This window comes from Neocloeon triangulifer, unplaced genomic scaffold (genome assembly GCF_031216515.1).
Source record: "Neocloeon triangulifer isolate White Clay Creek 2 clone unplaced genomic scaffold, ASM3121651v1 ptg000008l, whole genome shotgun sequence".
NCBI lineage: Eukaryota > Metazoa > Arthropoda > Insecta > Ephemeroptera > Baetidae > Neocloeon > Neocloeon triangulifer.
In genome coordinates this window covers 4,048,073-4,074,817 of record NW_026775550.1, presented here as the reverse complement: position 1 = coordinate 4,074,817, position 26,745 = coordinate 4,048,073, and the positions used below count along the sequence as shown (strand labels likewise).

The 26,745-nt window shown below is 35.2% G+C and overlaps 2 protein-coding genes across 4 annotated transcripts in view; both read right to left on the bottom strand.

The window, feature by feature from the left end:
* The window catches only part of LOC132194692 (uncharacterized), a 40,641-nt gene that overhangs the window by 7,254 nt on the left and 6,642 nt on the right, over positions 1-26,745 (bottom strand). The window contains exons 2-8 of the mRNA XM_059616136.1: positions 6,268-6,302; positions 5,255-5,529; positions 5,073-5,201; positions 1,957-1,987; positions 1,359-1,624; positions 1,170-1,304; positions 407-463 (exon numbers count right to left, since the gene is read on the bottom strand). Of these exons, the coding sequence (XP_059472119.1) occupies positions 407-463; positions 1,170-1,304; positions 1,359-1,624; positions 1,957-1,987; positions 5,073-5,201; positions 5,255-5,529; positions 6,268-6,284 (910 nt within the window). The 5' untranslated portion in view covers positions 6,285-6,302. The remainder of the gene's footprint in view (positions 1-406; positions 464-1,169; positions 1,305-1,358; positions 1,625-1,956; positions 1,988-5,072; positions 5,202-5,254; positions 5,530-6,267; positions 6,303-26,745) is intronic.
* Positions 17,558-26,745, bottom strand: part of LOC132194690 (uncharacterized) — a 25,175-nt gene continuing 15,987 nt past the window's right edge. For all 3 annotated transcript variants that reach the window (XM_059616128.1, XM_059616132.1, XM_059616133.1), the window contains one exon: positions 17,558-17,637. The gene's annotated coding sequence lies outside the window, so the exon portion shown is untranslated. The remainder of the gene's footprint in view (positions 17,638-26,745) is intronic.

The window sequence follows — 26,745 nt, the reverse complement described above, 5'->3', positions numbered from 1 at the left end:
TGCACAAAAAAAATAAAAAAAATTCTCAGCTTCAAACAAAATGCAATCACCAACATTACAATATATTGTAAAGTATCCCTCTCTCAACTCCATTCACCCACACCATTCATATAACTATAACTCCATGATAATCCTCTCTTTCCAATCAGCATCTACCAACAAAACCATCAGGACTCGTCAACGTTTCGACCGACAAATCTCGTGTCGAATTAATAAATGATGATTAATTGATGACAATAAAGATAAAATAAAAAATAAAATAAACAAAAACCCAAATAATAAGATTGGAGCTTGCCTTCCGCAAGCTCAATAAGGGTACAGGCCAACAAGATACTTTGTCTTGGCCTGACACAAAAAAAAAGAAAAAAAAAAAATTATCTATAAGTAACTTTCAAAATGCACTTACCAGCAATGCCAACAGCTCCCATATCCTCCAGAAGCTCGACAGAGGGTGCAAAGAAGACTGTTTGGGATAAAGGAAGTAGCAATTAGAACTTGATCAGGTGAGGTTTGGCAAAAACCTTTATTTTAATGGTGTTGAAAAAAATTCGAAAAATTTAAATTTTAACTCTTTAAAGTGAAAAGTGCGGTGAGAAGATTCAATTCTATCACATTTTAGACAGTGTAAAGAATGATCTAAATCTAGCTCAAGCTAAAAAAATCCTGAAAAAGAAGAATTCTTTCCCTCTTGCCTTTTTTTAGAACTGTTTTTTTTTTTAAATCTTCTTTTGCTATTATTCAAGGCGATAATCGAATAAGCTTTTGTCACTGCGCACTCATTGTGCCGAACCACTAAGGTTGGTTTCTTGACCCGGCACCAGCTATTAAGCAGTTAATAGCTGGGTTAATAATCTGCGCAATTCGCACCCTGGTCCAGTTCCCTAGAGTGGACCTAAAGGTTGTCAGTCACAAATATAAATGTTTTTTTTTCTCAACTTTTAACACTTTTTCAGTCTTTAAATATTAATTTTTTAAATTCGTACTTAAAAATATCCCCCAAATCCTTTTTAATTACTAAATTTCAGTCAAAACTAGTTTGTCAGCTGGTTTTAATCCAGATTTTCACAACTTAAATGCCAAGAGCGGAGCGATGCTAATTCTGCAAATTTTATTTTTAAAAGTAACCAATTTCCATCAACAAAGATTTGAAGAAAAAAAAATACCCATACCTGTCAGAGAATCTGCGTATTGCATTTTTTCGAGATTACTCCTATCTCTGCACATGCTTGGGAAGAGCTGGTCCCTAATGAATTGATGAGCTGTGTGTGGGAACTCAATCTGGTGCTGTCGTAGAGCAATGAGGGCTAAAAATTACACTTAAGTTTCCATTTTGAATTATTCATTAAATGCTATTATACTTGATGCGACCAGACGAGCGAAATCAGGAACAACACGGTGGTTTGACTGGAATGCGTTTCTCGCAGCCAATTGTGTAGCAGCGTATGCAGACATTTCCTGCACAGCGATGTCCTTTTCGTAATAGTTGACAATATTGTTCAACGTGTGCATGGCATCTACGTTAGCTTCAATAGCTTCATTATCCAGCGATGTGACGAAATCCGAAAGCGTAGCCCATGCCACGCCCGTTCCTCTGGTCTCACGACTAAGGAAGCAACTGACAGTCCTTAAAACGTGTAAATAAAAATAAATAAAAATAAACCTGGATAGTGAATACGGTGAGCAAACCGCGCACGCTTTAAATGTTTCTGCTATTTTAATTTTTTCTCATACGTTCAAACGAAGGTAGTTTTCTAAGTTAATAATTAAAATAAAAATTTTTGATTTTTAATTTGCACAATGAGAAAATTGTAAGTTTAAATTCCAGTAGATCACGCTAAATACAAATGATCTCAGAAGTATGAATATTAATAATATATAAATAACAATGCAAAAGGAGCGGAGCAGGGAGAAGAAAAGTGAGAACAAAAATATCAGTAAATATTTCCTTCTACTTACAGCACTCTGTTGGCCATAGTAATCAGTGATTCTGGAAAGAAAAAAATTATGTGTCATGAGCTTTTCTGGGAAAAATGAAGTGGGCGTCATCGGCTATGTATTAAACCATATATTCATTCTCTTTTTAAACTTCGAAATTTATGCTTTGACCGAGAAGAATAAATAAATAGCCAACAAGCGAATTCAAAAAAAGATCAAGAGGATGTATGCGTATCTGCTGTCTGCTGAGGAAAATGCATACTTGAAATGTAATATAAAATGGGAATCTAAACCCCACCCCATCGCAAATTCAACAGAAGAAATGTATATTTCATGGGTAAATTAAAACAGAGCTTTTGAATAAAAAAAAAATATATCAATTTTTCAACCACTATGCAAAGAACATTTTTTCCAATGAAATGATTGAAGCCTCAGTTAAAATAATGTTCAATTGTATATTTTTCTGAACAATTGCATCAATTGGAATGTTTACGCTACAAAACGTTTGTCGTCTTATAGTTTCATTGACGCGTCCCTTTTCAATGACAGGCGTTTTGGCACATTAAAATTCAATTGACATTTATTCTGTGTAAGATAATTGCAATAATTCTTTTTCTATCATCAAACATAAATTATTTTTAGTTGAGTTCCACGCGAAGCTCGAAAAGCAGAAAAAGATGCTTCAAATTTTTTTTAAAGTGGCTCCGTGTGTACACCGCAAATTTCAAAAAAGTACGAGCGCTGCGGTGTACGAAGCGTTGCGTTGGATGGAGTTTTACTGAATTATCGCCAACAAGTTGCGCGTTTCAAATGCTTGGAAGATTCAGCGCGCCGTTCTTTCTTATATATAAAAAAAAAAAAAATTGATTTTGTACCCTCCATGGCTGCAAAGTGCATACCCTTCTCAACATGTACGAGCGATTGCGTATCCTTTTGAATGATGAAGCAGCGCACACATTTGTTTTATATCGCCCCTTGATCTACAAGAAAGCGATTTAATAATAATTTAGATGCGGCGCACACATGAAACTGCCGTCAAAACAACCCTCATCTGCGGTCCTCATCTGCATATTCGACCAGAAGTATCGTGACTTTGTGACACTTTCTCCTTTCACGGCCGCCGAAATGACGTGGGCAAGGATGATTCTTTAAAAGCCCGAGCGCATCGCCCTGACGTGGTCTTCGTCTTTCAGCAGGCGTCTCGTCTGTGTCGTGCGGCTGACCTCTGACGAGAGTCATGCGTGTTTACTCAGACTCGAGTGTTAAGAGAAGCTCAGCAACAGTCGGCGCTGCCCGCACAGTGAGCTCGGATTGCGGGTTTTTAGGGCCCGTGCCGGCTCCCTGCTGGATGTTGCCCAGAAGTGTGCGCCGCTCCGAGTGATTAATTTTCGCCCGCGAGTCTCTCCAATATTTGCGAGCTGGCGCTCAGCGCAGCAGCGATCCGAGAAACGCGGTGCTAACAAGAGTTCCTAGAGTTTTTAGGACAAAATCGCGTGTGACAAAATATTTGGATTTCAAGGATCTATCTCAAGGCGAATTTGTTGCGAGTTGATCTGAAATTTCCAGTGTTTGTTCGCAAGATGATTGTGTCTGATTTTTCGCAAAATAAAAATAAAAATTGAGGAACAAAAGACCACTTGTCATTTGAAAAAAAAAACACGCTCTATAACTGAATAATTGTGAGATGAGCTTGAAAATTGGAATTATGGCTACCAGTTTGTCTCTAGAGAATAATTTGCAAAGCGGACAGAAAATATTATTTAATTTCCATCATTATTTGGACAGTTATAATTTTCCAGATGAATCTAATTTTTGGTGATTTGTTTCCACTGGAGAACTAACAAGGTAGACCTGGCGACATTTTACACAAGAATTTGTTTGAAATAATTTTTTTTAATTAAATGTTGAATTTTTGTGATAAAAACCGTTTTACGCAAACATTGTACTTTTGAATAAAAAAAAAAAATTAATCTTGGTAACATATTTTTTCATCCTACATGCACCGCGAATTATTGATGCTGCCCGCAACTGAAACAGGTAGAGCAGCATTTTTGTTTATATATCAATGCAACCGCGATTTATTTATATTTTTTTTTTAATTCGTTCCTTTAGATTGTGTATAAGTGTGTTCGTAAATATCTGCATTTTTTTTTTAAAGTTCATGATTACCAGAGAAGGAACGCGCTCCAAGGGGGTTGGAAAATTTTTCAAGCAAAAGAACATGTCCGAACATGTTAAATATCAGATAAAAAAAAAATGGATGTTATCTCTTAACTACAACATAAATGCACTATATTCTGGTATATTTCTTCCCAGTAAAACTTAAATGAGAGCTAACATAAATAGCACACAAAAGGCAGACAATTATCGCAAATTGGCTAGGCTGTAACATAAACTAATGAATAATTTGATAATACAAATAAATTTAAAACAAATCAAACCAGTTTTATTCACTAATATTTCTGTGATAACATTCTTCATGTGCTGAGCGCACAGAGCGATGCGCTTGTGAAAGGTTGCGCTTGCACTCTGCGCTCGCGATCAGGATTTTGAAATCCCGGCTGCGCGGCGCTTGAAACCGCAGAGCGAAGAATCAGTTTGTTTTCCACTGATGCTGACAAAATTTTTGCGTCGTAAGGTTTCTGCGGAGTAGTGTGAATCCCATGAGGTTATATTTAATCTAATTTTCATAGATTTTTATATTTTTAAGCCGAAGTTACTCAATGTATTCAACATAGAGAAAGAGAATTTAGCTGTAGCATAGAGTTGTAAACGCTGAGAGTGAAAAGGTGCGCGCCGAGTCCTTTGTTATGCGTCACGCGCTCTTTTGTTGTCGCGCGAGTGACGCGGGACAAATTTTCTATGTTTGAGAATATGAGTATTTTTTAAGACGCTCATCGGTCTATTTTAGTAAGATAAGAATGAGTTTATTTTCTCGTCAAACTGATCTTAGCCGAAAGTTAAACGAGAGATTCGACGACACCTTCGGCAGGTTGAGAGTGCAGGGCCCATGACTCAAATTAGCTTACAACTTACTGAACTTGTGGGGTGAACACAATTGTATGGGGTTAAGACAAAAATGATATTTAAGAAATGGGGCCCAGAGTGGGGTTTCGTAAAATTTATATTACACATACCCATCAGTCCAGGCACAATCAAGAGCGGCAAATCTGTTAGAGCAGTGGTAATTGGAAACATGAGGTGGCGGAGCTCGTTGTAATTGCATATCAGGTAAGGAATCATGGCCCCTTGAATGCCACGAAGTGCTGAAAAAATATATTTTATTTAGTTCTAAATAATTCTATATTATAAACTTTACATGTAGCAACGCAAAGAGGAAAATCTGGAATTGTTCTGTGAACGTTGCTGAAAACGCTGCGGGCAGACTGATAATTGGGAGAATATGACCCAATCTCGGCTATGATCAAAATCTTCTCAAAATCGTTTGTGATGGCGTTCATAGTGCCCATAACTCTGATATCCTCTCTCAGGGTCGCTACATCTTCGTTAGCAATTTGTGTTAGGCGATCAGAATAAACCGCACCACAAATTGCCATTAAACGCCGCTCTTTGCAAACAAAGGAGTTGGAGTTCCTAAAAAGAAAAAGAAAATGAAAAAATATAAAACAATTAACAAATAAAATTGCAACCCATGATTCAAATACCATTGGTGCCGCTTGGTTCAAACAGTGCGTCAACTGTTGTTGACAAGAAGCCACTAGTGGGCAGGACGCAACAGATACAAAAGCTTTGTTTAACACGAAAATTGACCGGAATCTCTCATATAGATCTAATGACTCATGAGGAGACTGCTGTCAACACAATGTAATGAATCTATGCGACGCGCCACACTTGCAACGTAGTTAAGTGTAAAAAAAAAAATTATATTTATAGAAAAAATTAAAAACACTCTCATAAGAAGTTAAAATTTGGAAATTTTTAATTTGTTTCCAAAGCATTTTCAAATTATTTTTTACAATAATGACAATATGAGGCTTAATTCTCTAATTGAATTATTTAATTTTAAGCCAAATTAATTAATTATTTCATGGAATTTTTCGTTCTTGGTAAATTCTTATGATTTTAACACCCAAGATTATCGTTGGCAGCAGTGCTTTTGTGGTTTGCTTTCTGACCAAGAGACTCTGGACAAGAAGCGCCACTTAAATTCTAAATAGATGAAGTCTGATAAATAAGAAGTCAAGATATGCGTCCCGAGGCTTAGATCTAATGCTTTTGGGCAAGTCGCGTCTTGACCACAAGTTGCTTTTTGTCGACAACATTAGCACCAAACTCTAGCTTAGAAAAAATACAAATTATCCATATACTTACAGTAACAGATGAGCCATTTCGCTGCAGGCTTGGAACTGAAAACAAAAATAAGTGTTGTGAGCGTTTTATAAGAACGGGCAATCACATAATATAAAATTTTGCTTAAGATTAATTTGATTTTAATGCCCGGATGTTTATTTAGGGGGACCCACTTAAAAGGCTTTAAACGCCTAAAATGAGGCGTTCCCCAAAAGTTTGGCATGTCAATATTTACACACACACACACACACACACACACACCAGCGCGCGCGCGCACGCACGCACCAAATGAGACGTCTTTGCTAAACGATTTTTAGGCTTGAAATTAATCGCAGCGATTGCAGCGACGATTTTTGGCCAGAAATGTATTGGACTTTTAATTTATTCATTATTATTGAAAAAAAAAAACGACACTGCCAGTTTTGATAATGGTGTGCGACATCATTTCATGAGAAAGAAAAATACAGCGATGTCCGTTGAAAATTATAAAAATATTGCTTATTCAGTTTAATTGTTCCCAAGCTCTCTTCATTTCGAGGCTCATGAGCTTGCTGGTGGTGAGTTGATAAGCGCAGCCCTCGAATATTTGAGATTCAGTCGGTTAAAAGAACATGTAACGTGGAATCCTAAGGGGAGAGTGGATTTATAAAATAACAAGACTTTTGCAATTTGCATTGCTACTTTTCATTGGAAATAAATATTTATAAAAATTCTCTACATCAAATTATTTGACAGGGTTTACGTGATTTATTTCAATTTTTTAACCTTTGGGACACTAGGCCTGACACCTGGGGACAGCCAGAACACACCAGACACTAGAGCATGCATTCTTAAAAGCGCAACTCGCCCCTACCAGCAAATTTAATGAGCATCCTTTATTACTCTCTAAACGGCTGAATCAGGGCTGAATATATATTGATAAAAGTTGAGATTCAGAATAAAAAATTAATCTAAAAAATATTGGTCATTTCAAAATAATTAAAAAAATCAGTAAAAAAAATAAAATTTTCAGTTTTTGATCTAATCGTACGCAAATAAAAAAATTAATGACATCAAGCATATGAAAGAAATTATAGAGGATTGAATTAGCTACGTATATCTTTAAAATTTAAATTTAAAAAAAAAAAAGTTCTCTTTTTATAAGATTGACGCGCGGAACCAAATTCTCGCGGAAACGTCAATAACTCTGCTAATAATTAAGATTTTCAATTATACCCAACGTGAAAAGTTAAAGGATTTCATTATCTATCATTGCTGAGAATTTGAATTTATATTGTAAACTCTAAATTTGCTAATTAATTTTTCCCGTAAAACACAATAAAAAACCACGCCGCGCTCACCCTCCGTCAACTTACTCCCTTCCAGCTGACGCGAGCGAGTTCGACAAGGTGAGCCGCGCTGCGAGGTGTTGAAAGATTTTGGCAGATTATGCTTTGGCATCTTGGCGGATCGGAAAATAAATGGCACTATTCAACTCGACGGTAAATTTTGGTTAAAAAAAAGTATGATTTCAAACCGAGGAAAAATAATTTTCAGCGAATAAGCCGGGGCGAAAGTTGAAATTTTGTAAAATAGAAGTGGGACACCGCGCATTTCACTGATTTCATAAGTGATTTGGAGACGTTTATGCCAGCTGAATAATTATCAACTCACACAAGTTCCAAATCATTCAAAAAGATATCTCACTAATATTTGCCTGTTCAGAAAGAAAGAGTATACAAGTTTTAGTACCGGTCGTCAAAATCCACTCCGCTGCGTGATATTATTGCGATGTTTATTTTGATGTGTTTTGTGTTTTTGCCGGCCCCAGCCGTCAGGCCTAGTCTCCAGAAGGCTTAAAAATTGCAATTGATTAGCTCCAATATTCAGGTGGCAGCACTGCAACCGATCGGACGTAATTTCGAATCACTCCGTCAACAAACCCAAATTCTTGTAAAATTCACCCCTTTTCTGAATGGGTCAAGAAAAACGGACGCCTGGAGAGCCTTCGGGAGGTTTTGGGCCACAAATCCCGACCACGAAGACCTTCGCCGCGGCAGCAGGGGCCCCGGCAGCGGCGTTTCCGCCACCAAGCCATGCGTTCCAGACGCCATCTTTGCCGGCGGCCGGACTGCAGGACCGTGTTGCCTTCCTTGAAAGGACGGTATTTCACTACCAATTTCTTTTGGATCAGTCATCAGAAAGAGAGCGCAGGGCGGAGGAGCGAGCGGCTGCAAGTGAGACTCTCCTGAAGGAAGTGCTCGCCCGGCTGACGGCACTCGAACGACGCAACCTGTCACACCCCCAACAACATTTCTTCCAGCCAAGGCGAGTGTACCACGAGCCAACGCACCACCCCAAGACCCCCAAAACGAATGCTTACCTAGACAGGAAGGCTGAGCTGGAGAGCGGTGAGAGTGAGCAAGTAGACAGTCAGCTCGAGATCATCGAGAAGGAAGCCAATTTGTTCTCCTCCAAAGAAGGAATCGTCGTCCACGCCATCTCAGCCGATGCTCACTGCGAGCTCGGCGTGGCCGGCCAGTGTGCTCAGCGCTTCGGAAAACCACCAACCCCGGCCGAAGGGGCGAAGGTCGGCGATGTCCTTGTACAGGAAGCCGGCGAACTGGGCGTCCTGCTTAGTCTGGTCACCAAGGAGAAGGCGGCTTACAAATTGCAGAAACGTCCAGAGGTGTTCATTCCGACAGTCGAGACAGCGCTGGACAGGTTTGTGGACTATGTCGTGGCCAACGATATCAAAAAGTTTGCTATGCCCAGAATGTGCGCTGGTCTTGACGGTATGTCATGGGCCTGGGTGAAAGATGCCCTGCAAAAGCGGTTCGTCAATCTGCCGCATCTTGCAGAAGGAGAAAAAGTTCAGGCCCATGTCTACCACCTGCCTCCGAGAGCTCGCCCTGCGGGGGTCGGCCGGAGAGCAGACACCCTCGTCCAACCCGTGGCGCCTCCCCAGCAAGCCTCGCTGAGCGCTGCCACGGCGGAGGGTGTCGAAGACGATGGCCTGGCGCCGAAACCAAGTCAAGGAGGAAGCCAAACTCGGAAAACTCCCCAAGGCCAGGATAAAAGGCAGCGAGGACGTCCGAGGAATAAAAACAGAAAGTAGGAAGACCCCGGGAGAAACTCAAACAGGAACAGTAAAATCTCACTTTTATTATGGAACGTAGAAGGGTTAAAAAATATTTATGACTTGATTGATGAGAATTATTTCAAAAAATTTGATGTGTTGATTTTCACTGAAACGTTTTTAACCGAGAGTTTTTTTATTCCGGGTTTTTACAACAAACATATTTTCGGCAAGAAAAACCAGCTCGGACGGCCTATGCGAGGGGTGTCAATTTATTATAATTCAAGTCTTGGTGAGCTTAAACATTTTAGGTTATTAGAAAACAGCCTTATTTTAAACTTCTCCGATCTCTCTGTTGTGGCTTCTTATTTCGAGCCTAAAATGTCAGCTGACAAATTTTGGGACGAGCTGATTGAAATTCAAAACAATGTTCAACATGCTGATCAAATAATTATGGCTGGAGATTATAATGCGAGGATTGATAAAAACTCCCCGAAGGGAGAATTAATTTTCGATTTCTCAGAATTTAATAGTTAGTACCTCGCTAACCAACATCCGTATCAGAGTACTTATGTATCGGAGAGAGGCAGAAGTGTGATTGATCTGGTGTTTTTAGGCCCCAAGATCAAGTTAAAAGAATTTAATATTGCTGACTCATTTTTGAGAAAACACAGGCAAATTGAAGTTAACTTGCAGCTAGCAAATAAAATGAATGGAAAAAATCAAGTTCATGGAAACAAACATTTTATTAACGTAGAGTTATTAAAAATAAAAGCAAGCCAGTACAAAAACCAATTTCAAGAAAATATTGAAAAGGAGGAAATTGAAAAATTTTACCACAATATTCTGACCTTGGTCGGGGAGTCAAGGGAGCCAGTTAAGAATAAGCAAGGAAATAGCCAAGAGTGGTTCGATGCAGAATGTTTTCTTTACAAACAAGATCTTAACTTTTTAAGAAATTTTATTGATTCTGTGGAATTTATGAACGGATGTGTGGAAGAGCAAGTTGAAATTTTGGCCATATTTTCACTTGCTAAAAGAGAGTACCGAAAATTATGTAAACTGAAAAAATCTGAGTATCAAGAAAGGTTTGATTGCAAAATTATATTGAGGCAGAGCAAAAGTGTTACAAATTTCTTAAATTCAAAAAGAAAAGTTTAAAGGAAGTGTCGAATGATATTGAACTAATGAAATGGGAAGAACACTTCAACGTTCTCCTAAATGAACGCCACTTGAAACCTGAACAGTCCCTTGGGCTCAAAAAATTAATTGAAAATTATAGTATTGACTTCCCAAAAAGCATTCTGCAGGCTGAAGTCGAACTGGTCATTAAAAACTTAAAAAATCGCAAGGCTCCTGGCCCAGACGCACTCAGAAATGAAACAGTGAAAAACCTTTGGCTCTCTCTTGCTCCTGAAATTACTGCCTTCTATAATTTATGTCTGGAACAAGGAAAACTGCCAGAAGAATGGAAAAATTCAAATTTAAAACTTTTATATAAAGGAAAAGGCTGTGTCTCGGACGTTAATAACTACAGGGGCATTAGCCTCACTTGTTCTCTGTATAATCTTCTGGACAGAGTAATGAAAAATCGAGTCTATTCACATCTTATTGAAACAATTCCAGAAAACCAGTTCGGCTTTGTGAGAGGAAAATCCACAATTCAATCACTGAAATTACTAATAGACGAAATAAATAAAAGTGTCTATCAAAACAAAAAACCTCTTTACACCTTGTTTTTGGATGTCCGTAAGGCCTTTGATTCTGTCGACAGAGAAGTTATTTTTAAAAAATTAATTCAGTGTGAAAAATTCACAATAAAAGAACTAAATTTATTAGCAGAAATGCTTGATACAAATTTGTTAACAATTCACGACGGAATCTCTCGCTCTGATCCGATCGTTCAATCGAACGGTGTAAAGCAAGGAGGAAGCCTCTCTCCGTTCCTTTTTATTTTAGCAATCGCAGACTTGGAACAGATTTTAAAAAATTATCCCAATATTAAAATAATCTTTTATGCAGACGACCTAGCAATAATTTCAGATAATTTGGATGATCTGCAACTTGCTTTGCTCGACATTATTGAATGCCTAAAGAAAAAGAACCTGCGACTTAATTTAGCCAAATGCAAAATTTTAAAATTCAGAAATAAAGGCAAAGGCAGATATAAAAAATCCGACTCACTCACAGTTTTAAATCAAAATATTGAATTTGTCTCCGAGTTTTGCTACCTGGGAGTGACTTTCCAATCGTCCGGCACTTCATTTACAAAACATATTAACAAAAGAGTAAAAGCTTCAATCTGCGCTTCTGCAACCTTTAGTGCCTTGCCTAAGTCCTCACTAGCTACGGCACTTAAGATTTTTGAGCTCGCAATTGGGCCGATTGCAACTTACGGAATCGAGGCTATCTGGCCACATCTAACTCTAGGTGACTTGAATAAACTCGAAAGTGCTAAATCTCGATTCCTTAAGAAAGCCTTGCAAGTATCTAAATTTACAAAGTCTAGACTAGTCTACGAGTTGGCCGAGACAAATTTCCTCGTCACTGATTTAGTAAAGAAATTTGAGCTCACAGAGACAGATAATTATCTAAAATTTATTGAAAATCAGCTTTACAAAATCTCAGAAATTGATCCTCAATTTTATGACACTCCTGCAATGACTAATCCGAGCTGGAAGAAACCGTGTTTTGAAAACAGACATTTATTTACCAGATATGCAGTACACGGATTTCACTTTCTATTTTGTAAGAATAAAAATTACCATTCAAATGTAAATAGTGATTGCGAATGTGAAAAATGTGGGAGTAAAATTAACTTGTATCATTTTAGTGAATGCTGTAAAAATAATTTAAGCTTGTCTGAAGCTGCGAGAATGAATTATAAATAACTAATTGTACGTTGAAAAGTTGTACACATTTTGTGTTTAATAAATTTCTATATATTAGCTCCAATATTTTGTTTTTAATGTTTTCAATTGTATAATCAAGATGCTACAACAATAAATGGATCCAAAATTTTATAAGATAAAGCAATTTTACGGTCACATTTTTACCAAAAATTCAATACTAATTCAACGGAGTACTTTTAGAAAGTAGTTGATAAGTATGTTCCTATTAAAAATAAAAAACTGTTATATCCTTACTTCACATACATATTTTTCTAAAAAAATTATTTTTGTTACTGTTATTTTTGTTTGAAGAAATTGACACTCGAGGAGATGATCATGGAAATAAAGATATCGGGTTTCTCCTCGTTGCAGAAAAATTGTTATTTTATTCAAAAATAAATGGCTCTATCTACCAGTTTCGGTCGCGGTCTGCCACCCTATTTCATGAGCAAGAAAAATACAAAAAGTTGGCAAATTTAAAAAAATTTGACCGAAACTGGTAGAGCCATTTGTTTTTGAATAAAAAACAATTTTTTCATCAACAAGGAAAAGCCCGATCTCTTCATTTCCACTGTTATTCTTTAATATATTTCATTTTTTTAATGCTAATTTCAAGAACAATACCATGTTCCATTGAATTGTTGCAGCATAGACTGTTCAAACGCTTTTAATTTAAATATTATTAGTTTCCATTGCTTTGATAAAACACAACTTGCAGAGTTGTTAAAATTATAATGATTAATTGGCAGTTAAGTCGGGCGAAATTTACAGACATATTTTTGTTAATTTTTTATTTTTTCATACACTTTTTCATTCCAAATTTTCATCCTTCCTCTTGCCCAAAAATTTGTAATAACAATCGTTCGCCAAACAACATCGAAGGCGGCGGATTGACAGTGGGGCGAGAAGTACTCGGTACTCCCGGTACTGGTACTCAAATTGAAAGTACTCAGTACTCGAAGTACCGGGTACTCAAGTGCTCGAAAAAAATTAAAAATTTCTCAAAAACCTTCAGATATAAAAAAAAGGAAGAAAAAAAACACTGTTACGGGTCAAAAATAGATTAAATTTGAAAAAAAAAATAGGTGGTCCAAGACTTAGTGTTCCTAAATCAGCTTCAAACAATCGAGAAATTTGACCCCAAATATTTTTATTGGTGGATTGAAAAATGAATTTTGAAAATTTATGTACTCGCTGGATATACCAGCTTTTGTTGACGTAAAACACTTTTATTATGCAGTTTAAGAATTGGCTTGTTGCCCTCTTCAATGTAATGTAAAATAATTCTCTTAGGCCAACTTGCTTCCGCTCAAAAATTTAATGTTTCAATTCCAATTTATTATCATTAGAAAAATTTTAATTCATTTCTCTCTAAATATGTTTAGTTGCAGTTTTTTATTAACTTTTCAATGCGAAATAAAATTTTATTTTTACTCTCAATTAATTAAGTAATTTACAATACGATAATAATAAAATTAAATTAATTATAGTTAAGTTGCCTTTTGGGCCAATTGAGTGCCCTCTCAATTTGCATATTACTTGTTTGTACAGAGCTAACAACAACGCGACCGTGATCGCGTTATGTCAGTAATGTGTCTCGTGCGTGAGAGTTGTTCGAGTTTTTTTAAGTAAAAATATGATTCTTTAATTTGCATTATATTAATTTCTAATTACCAGGTACCGAGTCGCCGTTATTTGTCCTAAAATCATTTGTCTTAAACTGAATTCGTCATTCGTCCTGAAATCAAAGGTCCTAAACAAAGTTGTCCTAAAATTTTCATTTCATTTGTCCTAAATTTCATGTGTCCTAAAAATTTGAAAATCTTGAAAGGGTTTTTTGCTGGAAAAATGCAATCTATGCTCTGCTAAGAAAGGCAATGGAGAGATAAATTGGATTTTTCGTTAACAGGAAGAAAATGCCTATAAATTTCTGATTCATAAAAATGAAAAAAAAAAATTAGAATCAATAAAATTAAAATCCTTGGGATTTAAAATTATTGTTTGTATTCATAATTTTTATTTTTTTCTTTCCGACTAATTATTTGTAGGCTAAACCAATGAAAATATATTATTGAATAGCTCTTTTTATCAACTAACAAGAGTTCCTAGAGTTTTGAGAACAAAATCGCGTGTGACCAAATATTTTGATTTCAAGGATGCATCTCAAGGCGAATTTGTTGCGAGTTGATCTGAAATTTCCAGTGTTTGTTCGCAAGATGATTGTGTCTGATTTTTCGCAAAATAAAAATTGAGGAACAAAAGTCCACTTGTCATTTGAAAAAAAAAACACGCTCCTTAACTGAATAATTGTGAGATGAGCTTGAAAATTGGAATTATGGCTACCGGTTTGTCTCTAGAGAATAATTTGCAAAGCGGACAGAAAATATTATTTAATTTCCATCATTATTTGGACAGTTATAATTTTCCAGAGGAATCTAATTTTTGATGATTTGTTTCCACTGGAGAACTAACAAGGTAGACCTGGCGACATTTTTCACAAGAATTTGTTTGAAATAATTTTTTTTAATTAAATGTTGAATTTTTGTGATAAAAATTGTTTAACGTAAACATTGTACTTTTGAATAAAAAAAATTTTTAATCTTAGTAACATATTTTTTCATCTCACATGCACCGCGAATTATTGATGCTGCCCGCAACTGAAACAGGTAGAGCAGCATTTTTGTTTATATATCAATGCAACCGCGATTTATTTATATTTTTTTTTAATTTGTTCCTTTAGATTGTGTATATGTTTGTTCGTAAATATCTGCATTTTTTTTTTAAAGTTCATGATTACCAGAGAAGGAACGCGCTCCAAGGGGGTTGGAAAATTTTTCAAGCAAAAGAACATGTCCGAACATGTTAAATATCAGATAAAAAAAAAATGGATGTTATCTCTTAACTACAACATAAATGCACTATATTCTGGTATATTTCTTCCCAGTAAAACTTAAATGAGAGCTAACATAAATAGCACACAAAAGGCAGACAATTATCGCAAATTGGCTAGGCTGTAACATAAACTAATGAATAATTTGATAATACAAATAAATTTAAAACAAATCAACCCAGTTTTGTTCACTAATATTTCTGTGATAACATTCTTCATGTGCTGAGCGCACAGAGCGATGCGCTTGTGAAAGGTTGCGCTTGCACTCTGCGCTCGCGATCAGGATTTTAAATCCCGGCTGCGCCCCGCTTTAAGGTGATTCTTCTACAAAATTTTTGCGTTGTAAGGTTTCCGCGGAGTAGTGTGAATCCCATGAGGTTATATTTAATCTAATTTTCATAGATTTTTATATTTTTAAGCCGAAGTTACTTGATGTATTCAACATAGAGAAAGAGAATTTAGCTGTAGCATAGAGTTGTAAACGCTGAGAGCAACGCTGAGAGTGAAAAGGTGCGCGCCGAGTCCTTTCGACGACACCTTCGGCAGGTTGAGAGTGCAGGGCCCATGACTCAAATTAGCTGAATCAAAATTTGTGGCTGATCTTTTGACGAAAAAATAGTCCAACCCCAAAGGCATTCATCCTCGCCGCGCTCTGAGCAAGGAGCAAAAGCTTAGAGTAATTTAACGCTAATTTGTGCCTATTTTTTGTTGTACCAACGGCTTGGTTTCTTTTGATATTAATTTGGAAAAGTTCATTCTCTCAGGTAAAAAAAAGGAGTTAAAGTATTCAGTTAAAGTTAATTAAAGGAAAATAGACTGTTGATCCAAAGCAGTCTCTACATGCCTTTACGATTTAAGTTTTACGTTTAAAGTTAAAAATCTCTCGATTACGATTTTAAGGACCCTTGGTTTATTCTGTTCTGTTTCATTCAAAACAGAATTGGTAATTAATAACGAAAAGTGGATCACAGTGGAACAAAAATTAATTATACTATGCTGCGTTTTTAAATCCAAAAATATTTTGCTTAAAAAAAAAAACTTTATCATAATAATAGTTAAAAGTTATAAACAACTTGAATAAAAAATTATAGAAATAAACATAAAGCTCAAATCCAATAAAAGAATAAAGTTAAAGGTTTTAAGTAATAATATTTAAACAGTTTTAAAAGAGTAAAATTACAAAGATAGGATGCAAACCTCTGGCGGCCGGCGCTGCCGAACGCGACGCCGCGGGTCGGTTTTGCGCGGTGAAAAGTTCAGGGGCCGCGAAAAGCACGCGTAAAAAACCGAGTTCGCAATTTTTTCACCGCTCCTATCGGAGGCCGAATTATTCTCCTGGACGCGACAAAATTTGCTGGAAATCGCTGCTCGGTCGACTTGTTTGCTTGATTTGACTGCCCGCGCCGCTCAGCCAGCACATTAAATTGATTATATACTTCGCTTAATTTTTTTTAAATAAACGTTAAATTTGATATGCGACTCCGTTCGCTGGTTTTGGCTGCACGCGCGGCTCAGCCACATTAAATTCGAAGTGTTGATTGCTGAATGTTGTTATCAGTTTCTTTTTGCTGCTAGAATAAAAAAAAATTAAATTAACAAATAATTCTTTATTAGCGATACTTATCATTTCAACAACATTTTGTATTATTAAAAATAAAATCTTATTGGTCTAAAAATTTGCTTTCAATTGAAGTTCCTTTTTGTTTATTCTAATAAATGAAGGTATTTAGTTAAAAAATAAAATAATTTTTTCAATTCACACAATTGTTTTAATTGATGATGCAACCAAATAGCCTAATCCAGCAAACGTAGCCGCATTATTAAATTTAGCGCGTTCATTTAAATAAAATTATCAGTGTTGTAAGCATCGCTAGTAAAGAATTATTAGTTAATTTAATTTTTTTTATTCAAGCAGCAAAAAGAAACTGATATCAACACTTCGCATTTAATGTGGCTGAGCCGCGCGTGCAGCCAAAACCAGCAAACGGGGAGTCGCATATCAAATTTAACACGTTTATTTAAAATAAAAAATCAGTTGTCATAATCCCTAATGAAGTATTAGTTACTATTTTAATTTTGTAAATTCTAGCATCACAAAGAATCTGAAAACAAAACTCAGCAAATTGCAGTTTGTATATTTAATAGGCCGAGCCGCGCGCGGGCAGCCGAATCCAGCATTCGCAGTCGCATTTTCAATTAAACCCGTGAAAAATTTAAAAAGTAGCTTTAAGCATTTTTAAATTATAATTGAGAATCGTTCTCGGAGGCCGGCGCAGTTATCGGGGCGATGCAAGTTTAGCACCCAACGTGCGCGGGTTGGCGACGATTTTTCAACATCGCAGTGACGGGTCATTCATTATTATACATATAGAAGAAGAAAGGGGCCCCTTTTGAGTCCCCTTCTTCTTGCCAGTACACCATCGCGCCAAGGAAAAGAAAGATAAACAATCCTACCTCTCTTAAGATTCAGCACCGGGAAATCAGGACGCTCACTTGTGTTTGTGTCCGCAAGCTACCCCGTCACAAAGTTCCGCTTTTTGAAAATTGGTATCCTAAAAACAGAAAAAAAACACCAAGATTAGTACCGAAATTATGGTTATAATTTATTTATTATAATTATTATATATAATTATATTTATTACATAATTATATCCCTCGTTAGAAAATAGATGTTAAAATAATTTTTTTTTCATAGATCCCAAAATTAATTTTTTAGATTTAATTTAAAACATAACTTGAAACTCAAAAGATTTCAGCAAAATTCAATCAACAGAGTCGAAGTACTTCATTAATTAAATAAAAAAAAATTATTTGGATATGATTATTCTTTTTCGGTACTTTGTTGGCGCGCCGGCCAGCCCAGTTGGGTAAGAGCTTGCACGGGAGGACTCGGGGCGCAGAAATTTCACTTAAATTGTAAAATGATAGAAAATGATAATTATTTTAACTGGGTTTGCTGCATAATTTAATCAATTCTATATTGTATTGTAAGTTGTTGGAATCATTTTGATTATTGTCAAAAAGATTTTTTTCTAAATTTATAATTTTGACTCTATTAGTGTGTTTTCTGCAAAACCATTAATTAATATTTATGTAAAGCGGTTTGCTGGAATTAAATTTGAAATCCAACCGATTAAAAGAATTTTAAACTAGAGATTCCAACGATCAAGCATCACAAAAATTAGAGCAAATTGTGAATGTTGCTCAAACAACAATGAAAGTAATATTAAATTTCATTGTTGTGATGCGTGACCTTGTTCGGCCTGGGCCTGTCACTTAATAAGCCAATTTTTTTCAGTACTTTGTTGGCGCGCCGGCCAGCCCAGTTGGGTAAGAGCTTGCACGGGAGGACTCGGGGCGCAGAATACTAATCCCCGGGGCCCATACCATGCAGGGTTCCAATCCTGACGGGGCTGGCCTTTTTCACACCTTTTTGTAGGTCCAATTGCATTACAAATCACATTTACTTATAAAAAAAACTTGCATATTGAATTAAAAAAATTATTATTGAATAAAATAATTAAATAACACATATTTTCGGGCACGATCTTCAAGGGCTCGTAATCATTTGCATATTTTATTATTAATATTTTATTATTTTAATTCAAGGAAGGCAGATAAGAATCAGCGGCAGAGAAGAAACCCGGCCCTGTCGCCTCCGCGCGTATTCAAATCCGTTTAACTCGCTTTGACAGAAAAATGAAATTTCACTTAAATTGTAAAATGCCATGATAGAAAAAGATAATAATTTTAACTGGGTTTGCTGCATAATTTAATCAATTCTATATTGTAAGTTGTTGGAATCATTTTGATTATTGTCAAAATGATTTTTTTCTAAATGATTATAATTTTCAAAACTAACATTTTAAAAGTATTATTTAATCAAAATTAATTAAAAATAAAAAACTCTTTTCGAAAGTTTCAAACCGAATTCAATTTACTCACAATTTTGACTCTATTAGTGTGTTTTCTGCAAAACCATTAATTAATATTTATGTAAAGCGGTTTGCTGGAATTAAATTTGAAATCCAACCGAATAAAAGAATTTTAAACTAGAGATTCCAACGATCAAGCATCAAAAAAATTAGAGCAAATTGTGAATGTTGCTCAAACAACAATGAAAGTAATATTAAATTTCATTGTTGTGATGCGTGACCTTGTTCGGCCTGGGCCTGTCACTTAATAAGCCAATTTTTTTCGGTACTTTGTTGGCGCGCCGGCCAGCCCAGTTGGGTAAGAGCTTGCACGGGAGGACTCGGGGCGCAGAATACTAATCCCCGGGGCCCATACCATGCAGGGTTCCAATCCTGACGGGGCTGGCCTTTTTCACACCTTTTTGTAGGTCCAATTGCATTTCAAATCACATTTACTTATAAAAAAAACTTGCATATTGAATTAAAAAAATTATTATTGCATAAAATAATTAAATAACACATATTTTCGGGCACGATCTTCAAGGGCTCGTAATCATTTGCATATTTTATTATTAATATTTTATTATTTTAATTCAAGGAAGGCAGATAAGAATCAGCGGCAGAGAAGAAACCCGGCCCTGTCGCCTCCGCGCGTATTCAAATCCGTTTAACTCGCTTTGACAGAAAAATGAAATTTCACTTAAATTGTAAAATGCCATGATAGAAAAAGATAATAATTTTAACTGGGTTTGCTGCATAATTTAATCAATTCTATATTGTAAGTTGTTGGAATCATTTTGATTATTGTCAAAAAGATTTTTTTCTAAATGATTATAATTTTCAAAACTAACATTTTAAAAGTATTATTTAATCAAAATTAATAAAAAATAAAAAACTCTTTTCGAAAGTTTCAAACCGAATTCAATTTACTCACAATTTTGACTCTATTAGTGTGTTTTCTGCAAAACCATTAATTAATATTTATGTAAAGCGGTTTGCTGGAATTAAATTTGAAATCCAACCGAATAAAAGAATTTTAAACTAGAGATTCCAACGATCAAGCATCAAAAAAATTAGAGCAAATTGTGAATGTTGCTCAAACAACAATGAAAGTAATATTAAATTTCATTGTTGTGATGCGTGACCTTGTTCGGCCTGGGCCTGTCACTTAATAAGCCAATTTTTTTCGGTACTTTGTTGGCGCGCCGGCCAGCCCAGTTGGGTAAGAGCTTGCACGGGAGGACTCGGGGCGCAGAATACTAATCCCCGGGGCCCATACCATGCAGGGTTCCAATCCTGACGGGGCTGGCCTTTTTCACACCTTTTTATAGGTCCAATTGCATTTCAAATCACATTTACTTATAAAAAAAAACTTGCATATTGAATTAAAAAAATTATTGTTGAATAAAATAATTAAATAACACATATTTTCGGGCACGATCTTCAAGGGCTCGTAATCATTTGCATATTTTATTATTAATATTTTATTATTTTAATTCAAGGAAGGCAGATAAGAATCAGCGGCAGAGAAGAAACCCGGCCCTGTCGCCTCCGCGCGTATTCAAATCCGTTTAACTCGCTTTGACAGAAAAATGAAATTTCACTTAAATTGTAAAATGCCATGATAGAAAAAGATAATAATTTTAACTGGGTTTGCTGCATAATTTAATCAATTCTATATTGTAAGTTGTTGGAATCATTTTGATTATTGTCAAAAAGATTTTTTTCTAAATGATTATAATTTTCAAAACTAACATTTTAAAAGTATTATTTAATCAAAATTAATAAAAAATAAAAAACTCTTTTCGAAAGTTTCAAACCGAATTCAATTTACTCACAATTTTGACTCTATTAGTGTGTTTTCTGCAAAACCATTAATTAATATTTATGTAAAGCGGTTTGCTGGAATTAAATTTGAAATCCAACCGAATAAAAGAATTTTAAACTAGAGATTCCAACGATCAAGCATCACAAAAATTAGAGCAAATTGTGAATGTTGCTCAAACAACAATGAAAGTAATATTAAATTTCATTGTTGTGATGCGTGACCTTGTTCGGCCTGGGCCTGTCACTTAATAAGCCAATTTTTTTCGGTACTTTGTTGGCGCGCCGGCCAGCCCAGTTGGGTAAGAGCTTGCACGGGAGGACTCGGGGCGCAGAATACTAATCCCCGGGGCCCATACCATGCAGGGTTCCAATCCTGACGGGGCTGGCCTTTTTCACACCTTTTTATAGGTCCAATTGCATTTCAAATCACATTTACTTATAAAAAAAACTTGCATATTGAATTAAAAAAATTATTGTTGAATAAAATAATTAAATAACACATATTTTCGGGCACGATCTTCAAGGGCTCGTAATCATTTGCATATTTTATTATTAATATTTTATTATTTTAATTCAAGGAAGGCAGATAAGAATCAGCGGCAGAGAAGAAACCCGGCCCTGTCGCCTCCGCGCGTATTCAAATCCGTTTAACTCGCTTTGACAGAAAAATGAAATTTCACTTAAATTGTAAAATGCCATGATAGAAAAAGATAATAATTTTAACTGGGTTTGCTGCATAATTTAATCAATTCTATATTGTAAGTTGTTGGAATCATTTTGATTATTGTCAAAATGATTTTTTTCTAAATGATTATAATTTTCAAAACTAACATTTTAAAAGTATTATTTAATCAAAATTAATTAAAAATAAAAACCTCTTTTCGAAAGTTTCAAACCGAATTCAATTTACTCACAATTTTGACTCTATTAGTGTGTTTTCTGCAAAACCATTAATTAATATTTATGTAAAGCGGTTTGCTGGAATTAAATTTGAAATCCAACCGAATAAAAGAATTTTAAACTAGAGATTCCAACGATCAAGCATCACAAAAATTAGAGCAAATTGTGAATGTTGCTCAAACAACAATGAAAGTAATATTAAATTTCATTGTTGTGATGCGTGACCTTGTTCGGCCTGGGCCTGTCACTTAATAAGCCAATTTTTTTCGGTACTTTGTTGGCGCGCCGGCCAGCCCAGTTGGGTAAGAGCTTGCACGGGAGGACTCGGGGCGCAGAATACTAATCCCCGGGGCCCATACCATGCAGGGTTCCAATCCTGACGGGGCTGGCCTTTTTCACACCTTTTTATAGGTCCAATTGCATTTCAAATCACATTTACTTATAAAAAAAAACTTGCATATTGAATTAAAAAAATTATTGTTGAATAAAATAATTAAATAACACATATTTTCGGGCACGATCTTCAAGGGCTCGTAATCATTTGCATATTTTATTATTAATATTTTATTATTTTAATTCAAGGAAGGCAGATAAGAATCAGCGGCAGAGAAGAAACCCGGCCCTGTCGCCTCCGCGCGTATTCAAATCCGTTTAACTCGCTTTGACAGAAAAATGAAATTTCACTTAAATTGTAAAATGCCATGATAGAAAAAGATAATAATTTTAACTGGGTTTGCTGCATAATTTAATCAATTCTATATTGTAAGTTGTTGGAATCATTTTGATTATTGTCAAAATGATTTTTTTCTAAATGATTATAATTTTCAAAACTAACATTTTAAAAGTATTATTTAATCAAAATTAATTAAAAATAAAAACCTCTTTTCGAAAGTTTCAAACCGAATTCAATTTACTCACAATTTTGACTCTATTAGTGTGTTTTCTGCAAAACCATTAATTAATATTTATGTAAAGCGGTTTGCTGGAATTAAATTTGAAATCCAACCGAATAAAAGAATTTTAAACTAGAGATTCCAACGATCAAGCATCACAAAAATTAGAGCAAATTGTGAATGTTGCTCAAACAACAATGAAAGTAATATTAAATTTCATTGTTGTGATGCGTGACCTTGTTCGGCCTGGGCCTGTCACTTAATAAGCCAATTTTTTTCGGTACTTTGTTGGCGCGCCGGCCAGCCCAGTTGGGTAAGAGCTTGCACGGGAGGACTCGGGGCGCAGAATACTAATCCCCGGGGCCCATACCATGCAGGGTTCCAATCCTGACGGGGCTGGCCTTTTTCACACCTTTTTATAGGTCCAATTGCATTTCAAATCACATTTACTTATAAAAAAAACTTGCATATTGAATTAAAAAAATTATTGTTGAATAAAATAATTAAATAACACATATTTTCGGGCACGATCTTCAAGGGCTCGTAATCATTTGCATATTTTATTATTAATATTTTATTATTTTAATTCAAGGAAGGCAGATAAGAATCAGCGGCAGAGAAGAAACCCGGCCCTGTCGCCTCCGCGCGTATTCAAATCCGTTTAACTCGCTTTGACAGAAAAATGAAATTTCACTTAAATTGTAAAATGCCATGATAGAAAAAGATAATAATTTTAACTGGGTTTGCTGCATAATTTAATCAATTCTATATTGTAAGTTGTTGGAATCATTTTGATTATTGTCAAAATGATTTTTTTCTAAATGATTATAATTTTCAAAACTAACATTTTAAAAGTATTATTTAATCAAAATTAATTAAAAATAAAAACCTCTTTTCGAAAGTTTCAAACCGAATTCAATTTACTCACAATTTTGACTCTATTAGTGTGTTTTCTGCAAAACCATTAATTAATATTTATGTAAAGCGGTTTGCTGGAATTAAATTTGAAATCCAACCGAATAAAAGAATTTTAAACTAGAGATTCCAACGATCAAGCATCACAAAAATTAGAGCAAATTGTGAATGTTGCTCAAACAACAATGAAAGTAATATTAAATTTCATTGTTGTGATGCGTGACCTTGTTCGGCCTGGGCCTGTCACTTAATAAGCCAATTTTTTTCGGTACTTTGTTGGCGCGCCGGCCAGCCCAGTTGGGTAAGAGCTTGCACGGGAGGACTCGGGGCGCAGAATACTAATCCCCGGGGCCCATACCATGCAGGGTTCCAATCCTGACGGGGCTGGCCTTTTTCACACCTTTTTATAGGTCCAATTGCATTTCAAATCACATTTACTTATAAAAAAAACTTGCATATTGAATTAAAAAAATTATTGTTGAATAAAATAATTAAATAACACATATTTTCGGGCACGATCTTCAAGGGCTCGTAATCATTTGCATATTTTATTATTAATATTTTATTATTTTAATTCAAGGAAGGCAGATAAGAATCAGCGGCAGAGAAGAAACCCGGCCCTGTCGCCTCCGCGCGTATTCAAATCCGTTTAACTCGCTTTGACAGAAAAATGAAATTTCACTTAAATTGTAAAATGCCATGATAGAAAAAGATAATAATTTTAACTGGGTTTGCTGCATAATTTAATCAATTCTATATTGTAAGTTGTTGGAATCATTTTGATTATTGTCAAAATGATTTTTTTCTAAATGATTATAATTTTCAAAACTAACATTTTAAAAGTATTATTTAATCAAAATTAATTAAAAATAAAAACCTCTTTTCGAAAGTTTCAAACCGAATTCAATTTACTCACAATTTTGACTCTATTAGTGTGTTTTCTGCAAAACCATTAATTAATATTTATGTAAAGCGGTTTGCTGGAATTAAATTTGAAATCCAACCGAATAAAAGAATTTTAAACTAGAGATTCCAACGATCAAGCATCACAAAAATTAGAGCAAATTGTGAATGTTGCTCAAACAACAATGAAAGTAATATTAAATTTCATTGTTGTGATGCGTGACCTTGTTCGGCCTGGGCCTGTCACTTAATAAGCCAATTTTTTTCGGTACTTTGTTGGCGCGCCGGCCAGCCCAGTTGGGTAAGAGCTTGCACGGGAGGACTCGGGGCGCAGAATACTAATCCCCGGGGCCCATACCATGCAGGGTTCCAATCCTGACGGGGCTGGCCTTTTTCACACCTTTTTGTAGGTCCAATTGCATTTCAAATCACATTTACTTATAAAAAAAACTTGCATATTGAATTAAAAAAATTATTATTGCATAAAATAATTAAATAACACATATTTTCGGGCACGATCTTCAAGGGCTCGTAATCATTTGCATATTTTATTATTAATATTTTATTATTTTAATTCAAGGAAGGCAGATAAGAATCAGCGGCAGAGAAGAAACCCGGCCCTGTCGCCTCCGCGCGTATTCAAATCCGTTTAACTCGCTTTGACAGAAAAATGAAATTTCACTTAAATTGTAAAATGCCATGATAGAAAAAGATAATAATTTTAACTGGGTTTGCTGCATAATTTAATCAATTCTATATTGTAAGTTGTTGGAATCATTTTGATTATTGTCAAAAAGATTTTTTTCTAAATGATTATAATTTTCAAAACTAACATTTTAAAAGTATTATTTAATCAAAATTAATAAAAAATAAAAAACTCTTTTCGAAAGTTTCAAACCGAATTCAATTTACTCACAATTTTGACTCTATTAGTGTGTTTTCTGCAAAACCATTAATTAATATTTATGTAAAGCGGTTTGCTGGAATTAAATTTGAAATCCAACCGAATAAAAGAATTTTAAACTAGAGATTCCAACGATCAAGCATCAAAAAAATTAGAGCAAATTGTGAATGTTGCTCAAACAACAATGAAAGTAATATTAAATTTCATTGTTGTGATGCGTGACCTTGTTCGGCCTGGGCCTGTCACTTAATAAGCCAATTTTTTTCGGTACTTTGTTGGCGCGCCGGCCAGCCCAGTTGGGTAAGAGCTTGCACGGGAGGACTCGGGGCGCAGAATACTAATCCCCGGGGCCCATACCATGCAGGGTTCCAATCCTGACGGGGCTGGCCTTTTTCACACCTTTTTATAGGTCCAATTGCATTTCAAATCACATTTACTTATAAAAAAAACTTGCATATTGAATTAAAAAAATTATTGTTGAATAAAATAATTAAATAACACATATTTTCGGGCACGATCTTCAAGGGCTCGTAATCATTTGCATATTTTATTATTAATATTTTATTATTTTAATTCAAGGAAGGCAGATAAGAATCAGCGGCAGAGAAGAAACCCGGCCCTGTCGCCTCCGCGCGTATTCAAATCCGTTTAACTCGCTTTGACAGAAAAATGAAATTTCACTTAAATTGTAAAATGCCATGATAGAAAAAGATAATAATTTTAACTGGGTTTGCTGCATAATTTAATCAATTCTATATTGTAAGTTGTTGGAATCATTTTGATTATTGTCAAAATGATTTTTTTCTAAATGATTATAATTTTCAAAACTAACATTTTAAAAGTATTATTTAATCAAAATTAATTAAAAATAAAAACCTCTTTTCGAAAGTTTCAAACCGAATTCAATTTACTCACAATTTTGACTCTATTAGTGTGTTTTCTGCAAAACCATTAATTAATATTTATGTAAAGCGGTTTGCTGGAATTAAATTTGAAATCCAACCGAATAAAAGAATTTTAAACTAGAGATTCCAACGATCAAGCATCACAAAAATTAGAGCAAATTGTGAATGTTGCTCAAACAACAATGAAAGTAATATTAAATTTCATTGTTGTGATGCGTGACCTTGTTCGGCCTGGGCCTGTCACTTAATAAGCCAATTTTTTTCGGTACTTTGTTGGCGCGCCGGCCAGCCCAGTTGGGTAAGAGCTTGCACGGGAGGACTCGGGGCGCAGAATACTAATCCCCGGGGCCCATACCATGCAGGGTTCCAATCCTGACGGGGCTGGCCTTTTTCACACCTTTTTATAGGTCCAATTGCATTTCAAATCACATTTACTTATAAAAAAAAACTTGCATATTGAATTAAAAAAATTATTGTTGAATAAAATAATTAAATAACA